The sequence below is a fragment of the Myodes glareolus genome, chromosome 2 (genome assembly GCF_982192425.1).
Source record: "Myodes glareolus chromosome 2, mMyoGla1.1, whole genome shotgun sequence".
Classification (NCBI taxonomy): Eukaryota; Metazoa; Chordata; class Mammalia; order Rodentia; family Cricetidae; genus Myodes; species Myodes glareolus.
Genome location: NC_142027.1, coordinates 6,541,827 through 6,565,237, shown reverse-complemented (window position 1 = coordinate 6,565,237; position 23,411 = coordinate 6,541,827). Strand labels below are relative to the sequence as shown.

At 51.1% G+C, this 23,411-nt stretch overlaps 1 protein-coding gene across 1 annotated transcript in view; it reads left to right on the top strand.

Moving 5' to 3' along the window:
- Positions 1-6,073: 6,073 nt before the first annotated feature.
- The window catches only part of Sim2 (SIM bHLH transcription factor 2), a 42,595-nt gene continuing 25,257 nt past the window's right edge, over positions 6,074-23,411 (top strand). The window contains 3 exon segments of the mRNA XM_087898965.1: positions 6,074-7,018; positions 14,992-15,074; positions 17,719-17,808. Coding sequence (XP_087755091.1) covers positions 6,844-7,018; positions 14,992-15,074; positions 17,719-17,808 — 348 coding nt within the window. The 5' untranslated portion in view covers positions 6,074-6,843.

The window sequence follows — 23,411 nt, the reverse complement described above, 5'->3', positions numbered from 1 at the left end:
AATATTTTTGAATTGAGGACAAGTGTTAATTTGAAGGAAAAAAAAATGATTCGAAAACCTGCTGCACTCCTCGCGGGCAGTTCCAGGGTGTTTGTTCTGGCAACTAGGAAGATATTTCTCGTCTGTCCCTCCCTCTGTGTCTCTCCCCCTCCTCCCCAATTTAAAATTGAGACCATTTGGACCGCCAAGGCTCATTGGATTTTGTTTCTCAACCCAGAGCTACTCCGGAGTCTAATCCCAACAGATTGATCCTTCTGCTCGGGCGGGGAACTCTAGGGTGGGGAACATGGGAGCTGGGGACCCGTGCAGGGGCCTCATAGACCCTAACAAACAAACAAAACAACAACAAAAACCTACTGGCTTCCGACTGCCACCAGACAGGCTCCCACCCACGGGACCGGTCTCAACCTCTGCGGGCCACTGCTTCCCTCTCTAGAAAGAACTTGTAAAAGTGGGGCGGCGGGGGGAGGGGGTCCGAAGCGGGCCTGAGTGACCAGAATTTGGAGGGGAGATGCCAGAGGCGCCCAGACAGCTCACTTCGGGGCAAAGACCCACGCCTTGCGGTAGAGTCAGCGCACTGAGTAAACCTCCAGGTGCAGGAAAGCCGTGGGCTTGCCGTCCAGGTTTGTGTCCTGTTTTGTCAACAGGAAAGTTTCCCGGCTGGAAAAAAAAAAGCCAGAGATTCCCAAGGACGTAAAGAAAAATCTCATCAACTTGCCCCCTGCGCGGAAGGTGGGAGTACCAGAGCTGAGCCGCCTCAGGGAATTGAGAACCCTCCCGCGGCGGTCAAGCCTGATCTCGCCCTCCTCACCTCGTCCTTCCAGCCAACCCTGACGCACCCTGGTGTGCTCGCAGCTCAGGAGCCCTAAGGAGGCTTCAGCGCCTAAGTTCCTGAGCGTCACCCCCTTCTCGAACGAAGGCTGAGGGTGCTCTAGACACATACCCTTTAGAAATCCTACCTTTCATGTCGGTCTTTAAAAGAAAGAAAAACAAAATGGAAATCTGAGCAAGTCCGGGAGAAACCCTGGTCGCCTACAGGTCGTCCTGTAACTTACTCTCTAAGTTTTTAATGAACCCGTATATTCCAGATTTGTTTAGAATAGGGAAGAAATTCCTCATTGGCAATTTGCAAGTTGATACAGTATGTTAATTAAACGAAACACTTACTGGGGGAGAGGGGGGCGGGGAAGCATCATATCCATGCTTTCTTTGATGTCCAGAAATATGTATCTCAGGTGGGTAGGTTTTGTTCTGGCTCTTAAAGGGGATTTTTTTTAGGTTGAGTTTTTTGAAGGGCTGTTTCGGCGACGTCATAAATGAACTAATCGGTTTTCGGATTTCAAGGCGGTATGTAATTGATGTAACCACGGAGGAATTTCAGTACACAGCCGACTAAGCCTCTTCCCGCTTAGGGGTTTTCAAACGGCCACCGGCCTCCCTGAAAGCCGTGAAGATCGTTTGTAGAGGAAAGCAGGGCTTTGCCTGGTAGCAGGTGGGCTTTTGAGGGGGTGTTTCCGTTAAGCTGTCCCAAGAGTCCTTTATGAGTAACCTAACGGGTGGTGGCAGGTCAGGTGACAGTCACTCTTGGGCCAGGGCTCCCCCTTCCCTTCCTCTGCCTGGAAGGGACTAGCTTGAAGCTGGGCAGATAAGTGTGCCTGCAGCTTAGGCCCCCAGGAGGTCGCTGCTTGTTTGTGTCCCTCAGGGAGGAACCTGTGGAAGCCCTCAGCTGTTGGCACCCTCTCAGAGACCAGAAGGAAGCGAGGTTTGGCTTAGAAGACCGAAAGGGAACCTGTAAGTGACGGGCTTCCCCTTAATCTCCAGACAAAGTTAAAAGGATCCACGCGCTGGAAAGCCGGCTTCATGCAGCCCCCGGGATACGCCTCCGCCCCCGTAGGAACTCTGGTGGTCCCTATACCTAAATGCCTCTATTTGAGAGAAGGGCAGAGGGGGGCAGCACCTTCTCCAGTCTTTAGGCAGCAGTAGCTGAGACACCCTGGGAGACACCATCCTGGAATCTGTAGTTGTGCTGAGTTCCCAAGTCTAAGGAGAATTGCTTTTCTCTGAATACTGACGCGCCCTCCCCACACACGCCCCAGTACGGGTGGCCAGGCCTTAGGGAGAAGCTCACAGGAACAAGAGCTGGTATCCTGACTGTCGGTGTGGCTACTCCTAAGGCTCTAACTCTGCAAACGTGACTCCTGGACCCAGTGTGGAAAGGCGCTTCTGTCCCATTACTGGGTTCTAGGAAGATAATTAGACACCTAAACCAAACTAAAGCAAACACTTTCTCCAAAGAAGTAACTCTCAGAGAGATGGGGGGGGGGGTTTACACTAGTTGGGAAGGAACAGAGTGTTACTGTTTTGAACTCGGCCAAAATAAATTATTCTGAAATTATTCTGGCTACCTGTAATTATTTTTTTAACAATGTGTTTGTTAATACTGTAATTGTCTGGGAATAAAAGTGACCCCAAGGGGACTTATATGGGAAGAAATGAAGGCAGGGAACTGAAGTGTCTTTTTAGGGGGATAGCTCAAACCAGGAAGACTTCCAGTTATTAGACAGTCACATCCCCATGGAGCTGGGTGGAAATGAAGTTTGCTGAGTAAGCACACCCCGCTATTGCCTACATGGACAATGGCTTAGAATCAAATAGTTTCCTATCTCTGAGCCTTCTAGATCGACTCTTTCCTCTCTGTTAGCTCAGGAAGTTGATAGTCTTTAATTTCACTTTGAGGCTGGAGAAAAAGCCAAGGACAGGAGGGTTTACTACTACTACTACTACTACTACTACTACTACTACTACACACACACACACACACACTCACACACACACACTCCAGATCATCATCAATCTCCTTGTATGCACCAACTTCCCTGAGAGCCCATCTTTGAAGGTGAAGGCCTTGATCTCACCCAAAAGCTGATTTCTGCTGGGGATGGGCCTCAGGTAGGCATGGGGTGTGCAGCCTAGCAAGAACAGTTGCAGGCATCTGAAGCGGAAAATCCAAACAGATGTGGGGTAGCCTGCCCCCCTTTTTTCTTAGGGCCCACATTTCATCCAGATTAGTTTCCTAATGGAAAATTTCTAAGAGCTGTGCTTCTGATCTGCTGGATCAGGGTGCGGGTGCCCTGCCAGCAGGCGGTCAGCAGGGTCTGCAGACCACTGCTTCACAATCTGCAGGCTCCTTCCAGCCTGTGGGTGAAGAGCGGGACCTGGGATTCCAGGGTCTCTGCATTTCTGCTTCTGTCTTAGGGCCACACGGCTGGTGCTGGCAATCTTCTGATCTCTCTACACCATTGTTTTGTGCATCAATAAGTCCCTGTGTGGAGAAGAGGCAACTTCGGCTGATCTAACTTTGTTGCAGTATATGCCACGCAATTGCCTGCATGGATAGCAGGAGGACGATTGAAATCTGATCTGCCGCCAACTCCAGTCCAGGAGTCGCAGAGGAGTAGCGGCTGCACTAAACTATGGTCAGCTCCAAATAAAACTTGTTGGGGCCTGGCGCTCAGGCTCAGTAGGGCTTATTACTACACACAAGGACCTTGGATCCCCAGGATCCACGGAAAAAGTAGTGAGGGAATGGGAGCTCTATAATGTCGGCACTGCACTGTGGAGATGAACACGCAGGCTGGGGCTCTCTAGCCCAGAGGTCTAGAAATAAGGAGTTCCAGGGTCAGTACAGACACGGGTTCAAAACATAAAGTGGCAAGCGATTGAGAAAGATGTCCTGACTCAACCTCTGGCTTCCTCACGCCACCACATATACAAGCATGAGAGAGAGAGAGAGAGAGAGAGAGAGAGAGAGAGAGAGAGAGAGAGAGAGAGAGAGAGAAAGAACACTCTTTTCCACCTTAACCGAAGTTTCTAGAGGCCGGGGTTCTTCATTATTCCACAGAGACATTACACTCCTTCCCAGATGAAAAACTTCTAGTACTGAGATCCCTGCCCAAACACTTGTACTTTTGATGGTTGGCGCTGGGAACCCTAGTTCCATAGACCTGAGTGTGGTGTTTGGATGTCCGTTGAGTCAGTCTCTGGGCCTAGAGCTACCTACCCCATGTCCACTTCAATCGCGATTGCCACCCCCAAAACCGGAGACCCGAAACTATCTTGCAGCTGCTGAAAGTGGCTGCCACTGTGAAAACCCAGTCGCAAGAGTTCAAATGCGCTTTCCTGTGAAAAACTGGGAAATTTGTTTGAGACGTTTCGGTTCTTATTACTTGCCGGGTTTCTCCCACCTCCACTTAGCCATGTTTCTACGATCTGGATAATCCCTTCCAAGCCGGGAAGAATTCTCCGGAGTCCATAATTGAGGGTCGGGAATCCTGGGGTGCGGGGGAAACATTAGACCCTTCCGGTAGCTGCAGAGGTGCAAGAGCGCGCTCAGGGAAGGCCGGCGAAGCGACCACAGGGTAGGTCCGCAGTCCTGTTTGCCCGGAGCCCCTTCCCAGCGAAGTCCGGGACAGTCAAAGGCACAGTGCCACACGGGACTCCCGATGAGGATGCAGGTTTGGACACTGGGTACTCGCGCCACTGGCAAACTGCCCGTGCCTTATGCGTGCACCTTACAGCAGGACCCAGAAAATCTTGCGCAGTTCCGAATCCGCAAACGCCAAGAGCACAAAGCGCGAGGTTCTTTGAGCTCCCGCCTGGCGCGACTTCGCGCCACCCGCAGCGTTGCGTTTTCTAGCAGGGCACCAAGGGCAAGGGTGTGTGCACAGCGTGAAGCCCACAACAGTCTACTATGGCCTAGTTTACGCCTAGAAAGCCTTCGAACTTCGGGTTCTCAAAGAGGGTCCCAGGAAAAGGCCAGAAGTATCTGCTGCAGGCACGGAGGGCCAGAGCTCAGCTCTCCAGGCGCGGATGAGGGAAGTCTGCAGATACCCGGAGCCGATCCATCTGCAAGTTCCTCTCAGACTGAGCAGAGGGATAGAGGGAGAGGAATGTGGCGGTGACGCTAGGAATCGAAATACCCGGGTCGGGCACCCGCTTCCCAAGGTCAGACTCCCTGCTGCTTACAATTCTATAGCCACCAAGAGAAGGGGGGGGGGGATCACGATCACAAAAGGAACTGCCCTGAGACCTGACCGCGTCTGTACGGGATTCAGGACACCTGGGAAGTTGGCATCTGATCCGCGTCGGAAGGCTCCAAAGAGGAGTACGGGTTCTCCTGGCCACCAACGCCCGGCGTGCGTGCGCGATGGCGATACGACTGCAGCGTCTTCATCTATCCTGGCCTCACTAGCCCGGGATTATTTAACGGATTATTTAACGTAGGGTGGCCCAGTGGGAGAATGCTTGCACTCTTGGCAACCGAGTCTCCCTTCTCCAAATGCCTCTGCTCCATCTCCGTGGGTCGCATCAGCGTCCCAGGGTGACCCTGGCTCTGCCTAAAGTCCTAACCCAAAGCCGATTGCCCACATTCCCGCCGCCCTCTTGGTCATCAGAATCAGGGCAGTTGAGCCCTGCCCGCCAGCGCCCTGGATGAGACTTGGCCCTATGGCACAGCTCTTCCATGTGCCCTCTTGCCCTCCCTGTGCGCCCATGGCCTCTAGCTCCTCTCGGGAAGGCCCGTCTCCTTTAGCCCGGGTGTTTCTAGAAGAGAAAGGGCGGAAAGGTCACTTCGGTGCATGTGTGCCTGTGGATGAATGGTGTGTGTGTGTGTGTGTGTGTGTGTGTGTGTGTGTGTGTGTGTGTGTGTGTGTGAGAGAGAGAGAGAGAGAGAGAGAGAGAGAGATTTTTTCCCCCTCGGGCGACCCCCTTTAGGCCTGTGACCCAAGAAAGGTGCGAGTGTGGGATCAGCTGTAGGTTTGGTCCTCCCTGCGGGGCACTTGGCCAGCTGTTCGCGCCGCCTCTTCTGGGCCGCTCCCGCGGGTGACCGGCCTGGAGCCACCGTGGAAGCCCCTGCACCCCTCCCTTCTTCCTCCTTCGCCGCACCCGGCCTCCCAACCTTGAGCCTAGGTCCTGCCACTCATCCTCCCGAGCGGGTAGGCACGAGAGCTCACCCTGTGCGCTCTCCCCGACTTACCCCCAGCACGGGAGCGCGCGGGTTTCTCACGGGACAGTCCCTGGAGGCGGCGACGCGGTGGCGCGCAGGCGACTCCCTGGCCGCAGCGGGGTCGGAGGCGAGACTCACCACCCCCGCTGCGGCCCCTCCCCCTGCCCTCCTCCCCCGGGCTGCACAGCGCGGCCCAGTGCTCCGCCCGAAGGCGGGTCCACCATAAACAAACGCAGCTCGGTCGCACGTGGACCGCGGAGCAGCTGCGGTCTGGTCACAGATCGCGGGCTCCGGACGCCCCGACTCCAGAAACCCGGAGTCGCCGGGAAGAACAGGAGAGCTCAGCAAGCTCAGGCTTGGCCCCGGTCGCTGCCACCTCGCTCGGCTCCGCTCCCGCCCCATGGCTCCGCTGCGGCCACCGCCGATGATGCCTTTGAGTTCCGAGGGCCTTCGCCGCAGCGGGTGCAAGCCCTCCTTTAAGGACTAAACAGGATCGCCGACAGCTCAACCGCACAGTCCATCCCCAGGAAGGTCGAGACCCAAAGGCTGGAGAAGAGGAGAAAGAACGGGCAGAAAGCAGGACTCAGGTCCACACGGGACAGTCCGTCCCCCTGGCTCAGCCGAGCAAGCCGGGCTGCGCAGCTGGTTTGCAACAGACTCAGTGCCGGCGACTGTGCAGGAGTCGTTCCGTCCTCCACGCCGGTCCCTCGCACCTGCGGGAGTCCTACACCCTCGGACTCACCTGACCCCTGGCATCCCCATTCCGGCTGCGGCGGCCGGAGCCGAACTCCGCGGGCCTGGAGCACGGCGAGGGCTAATATGCCCAGAGCCGAGGCGCGATGAAGGAGAAGTCCAAAAATGCAGCCAAAACCAGGAGGGAGAAGGAAAATGGCGAATTTTATGAGCTGGCCAAGTTGCTCCCGCTGCCGTCGGCCATCACCTCGCAGCTGGACAAAGCATCCATCATCCGACTCACCACCAGCTACCTGAAGATGCGCGCAGTCTTCCCGGAAGGTGAGACCGCAGGTGGGCGTCAGGGGAGGGGGCGGGTGCGCGCAAAAAGGAGGCTGCGGCGTGGCACGCGGGAGAAGTCCACGCACCGTAGCTACTGTGGCCGTGTCTCCGAGAGGACGCTGCTTGCAGTTTCGACCAGGGCCCGAACTAAGGTAGAGGTCCGTGGCTGCGCCCAGCCAGGCAATCCAATCACTTCTTAGTTACGGGCAGAGTGGGGGGAAAAAACCAAGCGCTATCCCTGGGTTGGTGATTGCCAAGCTGGCACCGGCACGCTAGTTCATTTGGGTTGTTCTTTTTCCTTCCTTTCCCGGTCTCCCTCTTCTCACCTTCTTCCCTTTCTGTTCTTTCTTCCCTTCCAATACCAGTTCATCCTGGTCTTTCTCCCTTTCTCTTTCTCTCTGTCCAGTATAATTTTATTTCCTTTTCCTTTTTTTCCTTACTTCTTTCTCGCCTCTGCTTTGGGTTTGTTTTTTTGTTTGCTTTGTTTTGTTTTCGGTTTTGTCCCATCTCTTCTTTCCTTTTCTGCTGGCGGTAGGGGACCTCGCTGCTCTGCCTTCCACAAGCTGCTGGATGCACAGCAAGGCGCAGGCACCCCAGGCCAACGCTGAGGAGCATTTGTGAGCAGCGGGGCCTTCAGATCCAGCCTCTTGGGATCACTTTCCGACTCGCCTCCCTTTGCGCTGGGAAACGGTGACATGAATAGAAGACAAGAGATTGGATGAGCCAGGACACAGCCGGAAAGAAAAAGGAATTATTTCAAAAGCGGCGGGCGGGCCTGAGTGTAACATTTTAGGATTTAGAAGTACTACCGTGAGCAATGGTCACTGGGCCGAGCTCTCTCTCTTGTCGACTCCGGTTGGTAGGAAATAGCGGCCTACTAGATGGGCCCTCTACAGCGGGCACCCAAGGGTGACAGTGGGCTGGATCAGACACCACAGAGAAGCAGGTCTCAGGTCTGGGGCCCGGCTGAGGGATTTCGATGCTGTCGGAAAGCACTGGCTCTGAGGCCTGTTGCCTCCAGGACCTCCCGGCTCGGGGACTGGCAGTGCGGAGCAGGCCTCTTGGAGAGCCAGTGCCGGGAAAGGAAGACAGACTTTGGAAGGCCGTGGCCCCGGTGGCGACAGGTGTCCCTCGGCCACAGGACTTCTCCATTAGTATTGTTTACCGCTGGGCGCTGTACCCGAAATCGGTAAGCCGCCTTTGCGGCTGCCACCCGCAAAGCTGTTATTTCCTTTGTCTGAGTCTTGGTTGAATTTTCCTCCACTACAGTGGTGGAGCTCGGCGGTCTTGTCCGCGGGTGCAGCTTCCAGTCCTAGCCGCGGAGCCGGGCAGTAAGTGCCGGCGAACTCGGAGCACCCGGGAGCAGGGGTGTCCGGAGGGTGGCTGTCCCCTTCCTCCCAGCCCGGCTTCGAGAGCTCTTGCTCCCGAACCCGACTGTCCTAAAAACCTACTCAGCTGGGCCCAAGGAGCGTTCCTCAGAATTTCTCCCTTTAAGCGTGCGGGAAAGCTGTTGGTCTGGGATACTAGTCATTACGGCCAATCATGAACCTTTTGGCCCGAGAAGTAGAGGTGATTTCCCTGCTGCCTGAAGCTTCGGTGAAAAGGTGAAAAAAAAAATCGAACTGAGTTTTATAACGGCAGCTTTTCCTTAGTCTCCTTTCCTCTCGGGAAGAGCCCTGTTATCTGGTGTTCTGTGATCAGCCTTCATATCCGCATGCTACAAAATAGGTGTGGGACTCAGGCCTCCTGCCTCAACCAGCCCTACTGGGTTTTTTAAAATTAGAAAGAAATCATCAAAAGAGTAAAAGGCCTTGGCGAACAGGACTAACTAACTGTAAGTTATTCTTGTTTGGGAGCTGGCCAGCATAGACTACCAAATCCCAGACAGTGTTGTGTGGACGGTACCACCGAGGCCATTTTAAGCAAGCTTTTGTCTGGGAGGTGTGAGAAGGCACTTGGCTGGGTCCTGGGTCCCTGCAGGAGTGGGTGGTCTGTGGGTGCTGCCCTGAGCAACTGTTGCTGGTGCATTGTTCGGATGATGCCCAGTTGAGGGGCCACCTCTGCCTCCTAGAAGGTGACTTTGAAAGGGTGGCACCCCCTGAAGGGGCCAGCCGGAAGTCATTCGGCCCTAGAAATTTTTGGAACTGGCTCTGAAATTGTGGGTCCAAGGTGAGGAAAGGGAAATGCCCCAACCCCACCACCCCTCTCCTGCAATACTGTCACAGAAAATGCTGTTAGAGAAGGGGCAGCCTGGGGTCTAAGGAGCTTGCCCACCCGCTCACCATCTGGGTAATTCCTCAGGCTCAGGCTCAGCAGTTAGGAAGCTGGGGGTCTCTCACAAAAAGCGGGGGCTTGTCTTTTGAAGTACCTCTGCTATACAGACTAAAGTACTCCCTTCTCCCAAGGCAGTTCTCCCTGTAATCCATTTAACCTGCTTTGGGGGAACCCTGATCTGCTAAGTCTAGATTGCGGCTCTCAGGAGGCTTGGTCGGTCAGGGCAGTCCAGGTTCTCTCATAAAAAGGATTCTGAGCAAGAATCCATCGGCTGAACACAGTTTTGCTCTGAGCAAGGGTGTTCATCGGGTAAAGGAGAATCTAGAAGACAAACTTGAGAAATGAAGTTTGGTGTAATGCCTCAGAGGACCTCCTTCCTAGCTGGGGAAAGGGAGGCCAACGAAGGACAGGCCAGCGGTCCAGCTAATGCTAGTAACTGGCGGCCCTGTAGTCCAGCAGTGGAGACCACAGGAAAGAGAAACCGGGAAGGGTCAGGCAGCAAGCTGGAGAAGTCCCATCGTTTGAGCAATGCTTTCCATTTTTGCGGAAGGCGTCCGGGTCTTCTGCCACGTTGTCTCTGCTGTCTCCGTAAGCCAGGCCCATTGAGAACTCCGCGTCCCTGCAGCATTGTTGTGGATGCAAGCGAAAGAAAACACAGGGGAGCCTTGCAACAGATCCAGAAGCCCACTTCATCACTGTGCTGCCCACAAACCCATGAATGGCAAGGAGGCAGGGCAGCATGCCATGTCTAAAGACCCCCTACTTTCTACCTATTTTTTTCCAATGCTAAACTGATATGGGAGGTAAGCAGGGAGGGGAGGGCAGCTCAGCAAAGCAGAAGGCCTAGAATTCGGGAAGATGGGACACATCTTAGTGGGTAACTGGGAATGGCACAGCCTGTGCTCTGCTGGGCAATCTGGCCCAGCCTCTGGAGTAGCTTTGAAATATGGGGTAATCCCTGCAGAGGGTGCCCAGTTTCTACCAGCCAGCCCCAGAGCCACCACTGCTGTGGATTCCACCAGACCATCTAAGAGAGCCCAGAGCGGGCTTCCTGTTAGCGGGGATGGGTGTTCCCTCTGGATCCAGCACTCTACTCCTGGCAGGAGAGACTGGCCCAAGGCTAGGCTCAGGACAGAATCTCCTCTCTTGTTCCTGTTTCCATGTTGGGGGGAGGGTGGAGAGGCATGGGCGCCTTATCCCAGTGTGCTAACAAGAAAGGAACACACACACACACACACACACACACACACACACACGGAGGGGGGGCGGTGTTCACGACCCGAAATATGCCAGCGGCTAGATTCTTTGGGGTTTAAATTCAGTTGTTGCACACAGCCCCTCACCTCTCTACAAAATACCCGGTCATGCTTCCTTGGGTCAAAATAATTTGATTTTGAAACTTTGGAGAGGACACTCTTGCCCTACGCCAATATAGAATTATAGACCCCGGAGGCCCTTTGCTATGAAAATCCAAAAACATATACTGTGTTTTTAAGACCATGGACTGTATTTTTGAGTTTTGTTTTGTTTGTCTTTACAACCTTCTCTCTATCTTCACGGGGTTGGTGTGGTCTCTGTCCCTGGTGCAGTCCTTGACTTTGGAGAGGGGACTGGCATGCTGGCATGCTGCAGAGTAAGAAGCTGCAGGTGAGAATTTCACCCATGGGCATGGGCGCTCGGTTCTGCCAGGTCACATTCTCCCAGGAGTGGCCCATGGGGCTGTATCCTATACTTAATAGGGCTATTTATTTATTCAGCCTTAGAGGTGGCTATCTCAGGGGCCTTTGCATTGGTGTCAGAGACTGTACACTCTAGCCTGTGATGGGATACCCAAACCTTAAAGCCATCCCCTTCCTTGTCCCACAAACCTGTAGATGGCCACCCAGTTTTAAAGACCCACTGTTCACAGTTATACCTGGTGCATGGTCCACCTTGGCCGCCTGATCTGAAATGGGGGTACCAGGAGGGGCTTTTTCAGGGACCTGGAGAGAGCAGAAGGACTCTAAGGGAGTGGCACTAGTGACCTAGAGACAATTTAGGGGCACATTGTCTATCAAGGAGACGTATTAGAGGCACCAACTGGAAAAGCAAGCCAGAGGTCTAAATCTCAAGTCTGGCTTTTACACCCTGCATAGGCTGCGGCCCTAGTGACTGCCTAGCGACTGCTGAACCCGAAGCAGGGCAAGGATTCCTGGTGGTGCTTAGATCCCTGTGGATACTGTGGGGGGGTAGCAGGGCTTAGGCGACTCCTGTAACCGGGACCTGCATGCCCTTGAAAAAGCGTTGGCTCCTCACCCCTACCCATTTTTACTGACTTCCCCAGAAACATGCCCTCTCCCCTACTCTCTAAGAGTGATAATTGGGGGAGGGGAGGTGAAAGACCTAGAAGGAGGACGAGGGACTATGGGGTGCTGATGGCTTGCACCGCAGACACCAGGGCTCAAGACAGTGCTCCCTAACTTAGTCCTGAGACAAGCCATTGACAGTGGAGGTTAGAGCTCCTGGGGTAGTCAGAAGATCAGGAGGAGATAGGGCCTTAAACAATGGCGGGAGGGAAAATAGGCCAGAGCTCTGCCAGAGAGGAGGCTCCCTAACTACTCTCTTCTTTCTTTGCAAGGGTGGGGGCCAGGCAGCCCCCCAGAAGGAGGGAAGTATTAAAGCCATTATATTTTCACAAGATCCCGGTGAAGGGTTTCTGTGCCACCACTTTTAGACACTCAGTGTTGAGGGGTGAGAGAGAATGGATGTGGGACCGCACTGTTCTCACCCAGCCCAGGCGCCTCCCCTTCCTGACCAGGAGAATCCTGCTTATTGCTACAGTTGTATCTGTCCTTGCCCCTGAGTTGCAAGTGGGCAGCCAGCCTCCCAGAGAGAAATTCATTTCTCTTCCTGCTCTAAATCTCTTGTTTTGTGGCCCAGTGTTTGTGGTCTGTGGTCCGTGTCTGGAGGTACCCCCAAGAGCCTGGTTGAGACCCTCATAGTTGCTCATAAGTTGTTTGTTGACCAAGAGGCCAAGAGAGAAGGGATCCTACTTAGCCTCTTGATGCCAGTGGTCTGCTGGCGTTTAAACTGAAGGGCAAGCAGCGTAGGGCCAAGGACCCAGGATAGCAGAGGAGAAATCACTAAAAATAGGCACGTGGCCTTGGCTCCCTCTCAAGTGGTCTCAGCAATTTCTCTCTGAGGTCTCACTATGGGGCCTGGTCTTCTATCCGGGGGTTCTCAGCTCATCTTGCAGAGGTTAATAAGTGTTGGGGGTCCCAATATTAAGTCTGGGAAACTGCAGGTCGGGGGTTGGGTTGAGCTCTCTTCCTGGGGAGAAAGAGGTTTAGGGTCTTATGTGAGTGATGACCACTAACTCTGAATTCTGGGGCAGCCCATCCCAGTCTTCAACTCCGCCCCCCACTCTTCAAATAAATACCTAAACCCTTGGTTGGGTCTAGATAAGGGTATTCACCTGGCACTTCAGTTTTCAGGAGCATATGTAGCTTTTTTCCAGCAGCAAGCCTCCTCTCCTCATGACAAACCTTACTTTATTCCGGCTCTAAGTTCAGCCCAAAGTATACTTTTATGGGCTGAGTGAGAAGACCTCTCCTGTAGCGGCTCCTAATGGAAGAGCTGGCAGAGCCTCTGCTATGGGATGAAGTGGTTGTGTGGGGCGGGGGGAGTGGAGGAATTGTCCCACTGCAGCCCAGACACTTCTGCCAGATCCAAAGGAGACACATTTTTGAGAAGGTACAGGAAAATCATAGTGATGTACAAAAACATCCAGGTATTTGAACTATACTGAAATAGTCCTGTGTGTCCAGGGCCTTGCTGCTTGTGGAGACAGGACCTCCACAGGTTTCTGAGGAAGCCCGACCATGAAGGCGGCTGGTTGGGAGGTCATTTCCAAACGAGAAGGGTCCCTGAAGATTCACTCTGGGAGAAGTCAGAAACGTTGTAGGGTGGCAGGGAGGGGCAGGGGGAGGTCAAGGGGTCAAGGATGGTTTTATGGTTGGAATGCCACCCAAACTCAGGAAGGACCCAGAGGCAGAGGAGGTGGCAATCACTACTACTCATCAGCGATTAGATTTACTAGATCCTAATTCGTTCTTCTCAGCGAGCCTCCGGGGATTTTACACTCGGTTCTTTCCAAGGCTGTCCAAGTGGGGTTAAAGGCCTGATGCCCAGCTTTCCTCTCCACAGAACAAAGTACCTAGCCTGAAGCTAACTTTGCTGGGGTTAGGGGTTTCGGTGTGTGGGTGTGTGGAGAGAAGCTGATTTAGAGCCATCCTTGCTCATAGGCGGAGGCTCAGGGACCAGGGATCTTTGCTTGGCACTGGGATATAAGGGCAAATTAGCCTCTTCTCTCTGTGAAGACCTAAATGGGAGCAGAAACTAGAGCTTACCCCTTTCTTTAGTTTCTGAATGGTTTACAGGAATCCTGTACTGGACTTCGGGTACGTTTTCTATTTCCTAGGTTGGAGGCTCAGAGGCCACGTGTCAGCGGCGATGACTCTTAGGGAACCATACCTGGGGGTTTGCAGCCACCGCGATTTGCTAAAGCAGATCAGGATGCCTGCTCAGAGTGTCCAACCTTATCGAGTGGCCCCCGACCTGTGTTTCCCCTCCCCCACCCCAATCTCCGCACTGAAGGCACACAGGCAGGAAGAGATTTGGTCTAGCCTGCAGTTTCCCAGAGGATGTGCCTACTGGGCTTGGCTCACCCCATCATAGAAACAGGCGTGAACAACACGGGTGTGTGGGGTGGAGGCTCGAGCTCCCGCTGAGACTCTGGTCACTTGCCGAGGAAAACCTCTGCGGGGTTTCAGCAGCTGGGGCAGGGGCGTGGGAAGAGGGAGACAGGGAAGGGCCGGGCTCTCTCTTCCCAGGTGCACTCTGGGGTGGAAGGGAGATGATGGAAAACCTCAGATCTTAAGGGATTCCGGTAGGTGGAGGTGATGGGGGACCCCTGATTGTGCGAGAACAGACAAGTGCCCCGAAAAGCCACCCGAGTGTACCTGGAACTCTGGAATCGAAGAGGATTGAGTTCCCGAGAGGCTGTGGGCGCCCAGAAGACAGAGGGCCACACGACCTGCACAGGGAAGGGGTGGGAGGAGGGCCGGACCGCAGGTCCTGCGGGAGTATTTACTGGTCAAATCGATACCTCCCCCGTTTGGCTCCGAGGATGGCCAGTTTCAAAGCAGATTAGATTACTTTGTGGCATTTCAAGTAAAACGGCAATTTCAGAGCCATGAGCACGTGGGCGACCCTCCTGGGCGGTGCATCCGGTGGGCTTCGGGAGCGAAGTGGGGGAGGGGGGACCCGGGAAGTTTGTCTTCTGTCTTTGGGGTTTTTGTTTCTATTTGTTTGCGCTCCCCCCCCCCCGGTGGTTTTGTTTTTGTTTTGTTTGTTTGTTTTTAAAGACGGGGTTTCTTTGTGCAGCTCAGGCTAGTCCGAAATCATTCCTAGACCAGCCTGGCCTCGAACTCAGAGACCCTCTGTAGTGCTAGGATTAAAGGCACGCGCCATCACGTCTGGCTGCTAGGCTTTGGGTTTTTAAACCCTGACACGCGGGTTGTCAGCGAGGACTCAGGAGCAGGGTGGCCCGTAGAGGTCGGAGTTGGGGCGTGTGGGCTGCGGGTTTCCACGTGTCTGACCTGGAACCCTGGCGTTTATGGATGCTGCGGTTAAATGTCTGCTTTATTCCATTGTCCCAGGTCTAGGAGACGCGTGGGGACAGCCGAGCAGAACAGGGCCCCTGGACAGCGTGGCCAAAGAGCTGGGATCCCATTTGCTGCAGGTAGAACCACCGGGACTCGCGTGGTGTCAGATGTGGGGAGGGATTCCCCGCGGCGCCCCCAGGCCGTAGAGACGCGGGGCAGCGGGGACCTGGAGTGCCTCTGGTCCAGAGTGCAGAGTCAGGCCAGCGCCACGAACACCCTGCACCCCACCAGCAATGCAGGATTGGGGCCGGATTGGATCCTTGGCTTTCTGCTTCTCCCTGGGGCAGACCTGAGCGGGCCCTGGAGTGACTGCAGCTCGCTCGCACGCAGAGCGCCCAGCTCCCTTGCTCCGCAGAAGTTGAGAAGACAGAGGCAGTAAGCGAATCTTTGACTCTCTTTGGTTCCCCAACCCCATGCCAGATTCTTTTTTTAAAACCTTTTTTACTTCGCTGCACCCCTCCCCCGCAGCCCTCTCCATTTTATTCTGAGCGGAAACTTGAGGACAGGGAAGTTCTAAGAGATAGTCACGAGGTCGCAAATACAACTGGTCCAGTTCTGTGGCCCCCATCAATAACCCAGATATGGGGCGTCCTCCGGAGTCATCTGTCTCGGAATTCTTTCTTGTTTTGGGGTCAGGCACTAGATTCCTCAGAGCCCTACATGGCTACCTCGGCTTTAGGCAGGCCCCGGCCTTGCGGTTGGGGCTGGGTAGCCCTGGCGCCCGCAGCGGCCGCTTCCACATCAGCTGTGGAAAGGGGGTAGCTGAGGACAGCGCCACCTCCCTCGCATCTCAAATGCGGTTCTCAGAATCCCATCAAGGACGCGATTCATTTCCCCCACTCCTGTCATTTGTCTCTGCCACCGAAAAATGCCCACTGTTGGCTATTTTGCATTTCCTTCTTCTATTTTGTGTTTTCTTTAAAAATGTCACGGAAGGCCCTAGTGGTCAGAGAGACAGAGATAAGCGAACAACACAAACTCCCAGCTTCTTGAAAACCTTTGCTCCAAACCTAAAACCCGCGCACCCTCGGGTAAGAGAGAATGGGGAGGGGAGCGGTATTTGGAACCTGGAACTTTCACAGCCATTGCTGTGGTGGCAGAGTCGGGTGGGCCTCGTGTCTGTGCCCTCGCGAAAGCTGGGAGCTCACTTGCAGCCGGGAACCGGCTGTTTGCATATTCTAAACCCTTCATACTGTGACATTCACGTCAGGAACAACTAAGACCTAGGTACCTAGAAGAAACCCAGTGGGTAAAGTGAGCGTTCCTATGAAAGTCTTCCGTGGGTAATTCCTGTGGAGTGACGCTCCACTCTTCCCTCTGAGAACAGGATTTTTTTTTCTTTTTTTGGTAAGCTACTGCTGGCAACTTTCAATTTTTAATCGTAACTTTAAAAACTTCCGTTCATTTCCTTAGATGCAGTGAGAGATCCATTTGGTATTTCTTAAATGAATTTGGAGTCCAGCATCCAGATCAGAACGTTAGAAACTGATTTTTGGTTTTCATAACTGAATTGTCACCGATTCCGTTAGGAAAATGCTACATTGCTGAGTTAAAACGGGACCGATTTTTTTTTAAGTGACTTTACCTGAAGGCAAGAGCAGGTTCAATGGCAAAGAATTTTGGTAGCAAACTATGTGATATAGCAGGATGCAAAGATACCTTCGTTTTATTTCCACAGCACCCTTTCCACCACCCCAACCCCTTTGGAGGACTGTTTTTGAAGAACTCAGCAGTACTCTGCTTTCAATTACATGCTGTAAAAATAGAATTTGTAGCCAGAAATTAATTTGGGATATTTTTATGGGTGAGCACTGTGAGTTATATTGTTTTTTTTTAAAAAGCTAACTTTATTGCCCCCTTTTTTTGGGGATTCCTGATCTTAAAATATGAATGAGTAAATACAAAAAAGTTTCTTCTTTTCAAGAAGTGTGTTTTTGTTCTGCTTGGTGCTGCTTTCTTTTGTTGTCGGAATCACTTTTCACAGTCTCACGTTTTTTCTGGAGGGTTAGCCGACTCAGACAGAAATCAGAATTTCATTGGAGCCATTTTCATTTTTTCAGAAATTGATACCTTTTTCCTCCCTGACTTTGGCAAAGGTCATTTGATCTCTTTCAAAGTCTAAATGCTTGATTCTGTAGACACGGTCTGGTAGAATAATCGGACATATTGTTTTATTTTCTGGCGAACGGCAATGGTAGGAATTTATTATTCAAATGGTACTTAGGGGTAACTAGAAAACTGTGGCAAATAAAGCGCTGGTCCTAGTGGTGCAAGCAACTGCCAGTTCCCACATTAAGTCGTCTGTAGAGCGGTAGATGCTCCCCTAAGAGTCATAGAACGCCGGATCCATTCTAAGAGCTAAAATAAGCCAAACAATAAAGCCACGGTGTTCCAACTGAGCGGGTTATGACATCTCAGACAATTTGCGTCCTTCTGTAATGTGGACGTAAGATTGCTTTAAAAGTGCTTTGAGAGCCATTGAGAGCCTACCTTGGGAAGTAGAAGGCAAGCAGCATTACCTGCAGTCCTTACAGCCCTGGGCTTTTAGTTCATCTTATAACAAATATGTCCATGTATAGTGTTGCCCCCGGGAGCCCATGCGTGCTTAGCAAACACCGTCCCTCATAAAGCTACACCCCTCAGCCTTTCTCCTCCAGCCCAGTGTCTTCTGGCTGCTGTTGTCTAACTACATTCTCTTACGCTGACACTTTCTCTTTACAGACTCTGGATGGCTTTGTTTTTGTGGTGGCCTCTGATGGCAAAATCATGTATATATCTGAGACCGCTTCTGTCCATTTAGGCTTGTCTCAGGTAGGTACTGCCGATTCTCTGGGTCCATTGAAACAGTAAATGTTAAGTTGTGCCAGTTTCCCCAACCTGGAATGACTCTGTTTAAGGTCTGCTTTTATGTCTGAGCATAGTCCATAATTGTAACCCCCCCGCCCCCGGACATTACACGGGGGATCCTCTCAGGACATTTATGTGCCTACTTTCTTTTTGTTTTGAGTTAATGTCAGTCTGTCTCAACTGTGGTCAGCCCTGTTCTGAGATTTCGCCAGATTTCCTGACCTGTCATTTAGCAATGTGAGATGGCACCAAAAAGAGCATCTCCCTATTCCCGGGGAGACCCTTCTAGGCTTGCTCACAGTCTGCGTGTGATATTAGGCATGGCTGTGGATCAAAAGGAAACCTCTTTAACTGGGTTTTGTGTGACATGTGCACTGGAGGGACGGAAGGGAAGGAGCCGACCCTGGGGTTGTTCCTGTGGAACTCAGGGTCATTTTTCCCGAGTTTTTTTCCAGGTCAGTGGTTGTTTCAGTAGAGCATTTTATAGGGCTTCTGATCGAAAGTCACAGTCAGCTCACCAGTACTGTGTGAGGTCCTGGTTTCTTTAGAACTTTCCCAGAGTACCTTTCCTTAGAGGAAGGAGGTAGGCTCAGTTTGCTGGTCGGCTGGAGAGTTTGCTAGATGGGAGAGGTTGAAAGGTCACTCCTGTTCACTCCATTCATGGCTCATAGTGACAGGTCACATTTTAAAAAAGTGTTCTTTGACCAGTTTCATGTGTGTATATAATGCGTCCGACAACTCTCTCCCTCCACCCACTTCTGTCTCCCTCACTTCAGAACCAACGCCTTTCTTCCACTCCTGTCTTTTTTGTTTTGTTCTGTGACCCACTGAGCTTGACTGGAGCCTTCGGTGTGACTGCTAGCTTCAAGTTATTCTCTGGAGCCTGGTGGAGTCATCAGTGAGGAGACAGGCAATGACTCCCCTTCTCTCAGTGATCAATAATCAGTAGTTCAGCGGTCAGGGGCGGGGCCTCCAAGCCCCTCCCTCACCCATGCTCGAACTCCAGCCTGTGGATTCCCCACTTCTGCAATGCTCCTGAGCCTAAGAGGCGGTGGTACAGACATCCTGTTTAGGGCTGAGAGGTCAATGTTACTCATTCGCTTGAGCAGTCACGTTTCTGTGAAGTGGCCACCTCTCAGGTGCAAAGAGAAGGTCCACCCACTCCCCCCCCCCCCCCATCGAGGCTGAGAGGAGCATTTGTCTATGGCCATAAACAGGAATATTAGACACACACTGGGAGGTCAGGTTTTTTTGGTTTTGGTTTTTCGAGATAGGGTTTCTCTGTGTAATAGTCCCAGGTGTCCTGGAACTCCCTTTGTAGACCAGACTGGCCTTGAACTCACAGAGAATCGCCTGCCTCTGCCTCCCAAGTGCTGGGATTAAAGGCATGCACCACCACTGCCCAGCAAGGCAAGTCCCTGTTTTTATAGAGCAGGAACTAAATGTTTCTCTCTGTCAGCGTAACCAACCGATGGTGGAGGACACAAGAATTAGGGATAATATGAAGAATAGGAGAAGAAACATGGAGACTCTGAACTTCTCCCTGTAGTTAGGCAAAAATGAACCACTTTCATTGAAAGGAAAAAAATCACCAAATTTGGAAACCACTAATGGTGCAGTCCCGTTTGTTTTTCCATCATCAACGCATTTTAAAGCATTTCGTGCCTGGTGTGTAACTTCCTCCTGTGCATCCCCTGCTCCCTGCATCCCTGCATCCCTGCATCCCTGCATCCCTGCATCCCTGGGTCTGCGCCTCTGTGTTGTTCAAACAAAGTCAGTGAGCTGCACATCATGGTTGGGTGGAGGCTTCTTTTCCTCCAAAGGCCCCCTCCTCTCTCCTCCTTCCTCCCTCTGTCTCCCCCTCCTTTCCTTCACCTCCTCCCCTCCACTGCTTCTTCTTCTCCTTTTCTTCCTCCCCCCTTCTTTAAAAAGTGAGACCAGCTCTTCTGAATACAGCACATTAAGGCTCAAGTCTTGTAACTTGTGACTCAGGATTGGCATACTTGTAAGTCTGGAAATACTGTTGACAACATGAAATTTACTGTCTGTAGTGCTGGAAACAGAGCTCGGCGGTAGAGCACGGACTGCACCGAGCTCCCAGGTTCAGTCCCCAAAACAGGAAAGAAGGAAGGGAGAGAGGGAGGGAGGCTTGTGGTTATTTTTCTATGAGTTTCTAGATCATTATTGCATGCAGAACTAGCCAGGGCCTTTTAGTTGTACCTAGACTAGTTTATTCTCCTGACTTGATCTGTGGTCAAAGAATCTTGATTGGATTATTTTTCACTTTTATTTGTAATTTGTAAAATCGCCATTAGTCCTACAATGTCATAAATACGACAAAACTTTTCATGCCTGTTTAGGCTGACTGCTCAGCAATCTTTTAAAATAACAAAGTCACTAATATTGAATGTTAAACTTAGATCTGAGCTCCCTCAAAGTCAAAACAAAAAAAGAGGATCAGTTATATAGTTTTCATTGGACAGGCACTCAAGGTCCGGGAACGTGATTTTAATAATTTAAATATTAAAATAATGCCATTGACCTTCTCTCAAGGCACAGATTGAATAAATAACTTGTGTTTGATTGACAGCTTCATTTGAACCCAGGTGCAGAATCCTTTCCCGGACACCTGTTAGGACTGGCCTGGTATCTGGAACATGCTGGCACAGCCTAGGTCCTGAGGTATCCCCTTCTTCCAGTAGGTGGCTGGCTCTACCAGCCGGCTTCTACTGGTCATTTTTCTCCTTCCATGTGGGAAATGGGATGGATTGACTATGAATACTCTAATTAAGCATGGCCTCAGCATGGGCCAGGTGACAGACACACTTGCGTCCTGCTCCTGATTCTCCACAGAGGAAAACTGGGCGACCACATGAGTTGTGGCTCATGTTTCCTTTTGATCAGGCTCAGAAACAAAACTTAGTAGCACTGCTTTTGAAAAGGGAGAGAGCTTCATGCTACTATGTTGCAAGAAGGTTGGAGGAGGGTGCCTTTTGATGATGTATCCCCAGAAAAAAGGGCAGTTTAAACAGCGTGAAGCCAAATCAGCTTAGAGGGAGGGACCACAAAACCCTTGAGTGAGTTGCAGAACTACTGGTTTCTTCCTGGTTCCAAAGTGAGGCTGTGAGACCCAGTCAGCAGTTCCAACACACAGTAAGGCTGCTGCCATGAGACCCTTGTTGGTGTCTGGGGCTATCTGTGCTGAGTCATTTAAATAAGCAACAGCAAATCTGCCCCTAAATGCGTCTCCCGCTCATGATTAGCACCACAGAGGGGAAGCTAGGCAGATCAGAGCTGCAGTTTTTTTCTGCCTTCTTTACTTAAATAGTGAACAGAAGTATTGAATGGGATACTGCGCCAACTACATGTTTAAAAACATGTTTTGCATGCTGAGTGGTGGTGGCACACACCTTTAATCCCAGCGATCGTGAGGCAGAGGCAGGAGGATCTCTGAATTTGAGGCCAGCCTGAATTCTAGGACAGCCAGGACTACACAGAGAAACCCTGTTGCAATATTATTTCTACAATTACCCAGATGTGAAGCCAATATGACAAACATTCACGTTATTTAAGTTTATGTAAAGATGCTTCTTAAATAAGATCATCAGAGATACAAGTGTTGGGGTTGGGATGTAGCTCAGTGGTGAGCATGAGGCATGAGGCCCTGGGTTCGGTCCCCAGAACAGCAAAATAAAATAAAGTCGCATCAGTTAGACTTTAGTGAGCAAGCTTAGGGATCCTGGTAATGTCTCTGATGAAGGACAGCTGGGGTCATTCACAGCTCCTACGTGCATGTTGCCATCCCTTCTGTGTTCACAGAACTTACAGTGACATCATCCAAGTGGAGGTAAAAATAGCCCTTCGTGCATAGGAAGCCCATCTCTGTTTAAAGCCCATTATTACATTCTAAAAATAAATGGTGGAACAAGAAATCTATTTCTAAGCCAGGCAGTGGTGGCGCACACCTTTAATTCCAGCACTTGGGAGGCAGAAGCAGGTGGATCTCTGTGAGTTCGAGGCCAGCCTGGTCTACAGAGCAAGTTCCAGGACAGGCCCCAAAGTTACAGAAAAAGCCTGCCTCAAAAAACAAACAAACAAATCAAAAAAACAAAAACAAAACAAAAAAGAAATCTATTTCTTAGGGGAGAATTTATTCCTTTATTTTGACTTTCTATTAGCAAACAAATGTGACCACGGCTGCCAAATTCTGTTTTTTAAAGGACAGAAACAATCACATGTGAGCCATGTCCTCAGCCCAGCACAGTGTGGAAATAGAGACCCTTTGGGCCCAAAGTCTACTCCGTGTCTGTGCTCATACATAAAACACATGGACATGCCTAAGGCAACGGGATGGATTTGGGGGGGCATCTTTATCTGTGGATGTTTATTAAAGGACTCCCTCCCTCCTTTCTTCCCTCCCTCTCTTCTTCCTTCAATTGTTAATATAATCATTTTACTTATGTTTGATGATGGGAAAATAGCTGTGTATACATTTGAAATACCCATATGGTTTAAATATAACTAACTTATGTTACACAATGTCTAGGTAACTAACACTCATTTTCAAAGACATGTGCACATACGTGAAATAGCTGTTTATGGTACACATAAAGCAGAATGCAATATTTGAGAAGTATGCCAGACAGTGGCCAATAAAATTAGCAGCTATGGCGTTGAGGGATACAGACAGATCCCCTTTACTGTGGGGATAAAGGGCAGCATCATGTTTGTTTACATAGCTGAACCCTGAAGCTCAAACCATTTCAGTTTAAAATGCTTCATCTGCTACACTCAGCAAAACGGCCAGCAGAGCCGTGCACACCTCCCAGGGGCCCAGTGACTCTGCCTCTCCACACAGAATCTGTCCCTTGGTGTGAACTTATCATATCAACTTTCTGAGCAGGAAGAAGTCATTCAGCAAAGCAGTAAAAAGCTCTAGCAGGAACGCCATGGCGTTTGCAGTCGGCAGGGTTTTATCGATGCTAAAACATCGCGTTGATGTTCTGTTTCAGTGAAGCTGAGATATGAGACCTGGGAAGTTTCATCGAGACAAACACATATCTACATATTTATATATGTATATTGGGGGGGCTGGGGTGAAAGAGCCACTTTTTTTCAGTATTCAAAAACACAAGTACATATATAAATACAGGAAACGCTACATCAACCGTAATTTTGAGTTAAGGTCAGCACTGTTATATATGACTCCATATTTTTTCCATGAAGACATTTCCGTTGTTTGAAGGCAATGGGGCTTCCTGGATGGCCTTAGAGTTTTCCCATTCATATTTTTTAATTATTTATTTTTTTCTTTTCCTTTTTTTTTTTTTTTTTTTTTTTTTTTTTTTTTTTTGCTTTTTCAAGACATAGTTTCTCTGTGTAACTGTCCTAACTGTCCTGGAACTTGCTTTGTAGACCAGGCTGACCTCGAACTCACTGAGATCCATCTGCCTCTGCTTCCTGAGTGCAGGGATTAGAGGCATGCGCCACCTCTGCCTGGCTCTATTTGTGTTATAATGAACCCCAGAGCTCAAAAGACCAAGTCCTTCATCCACAAATCTTGGCTT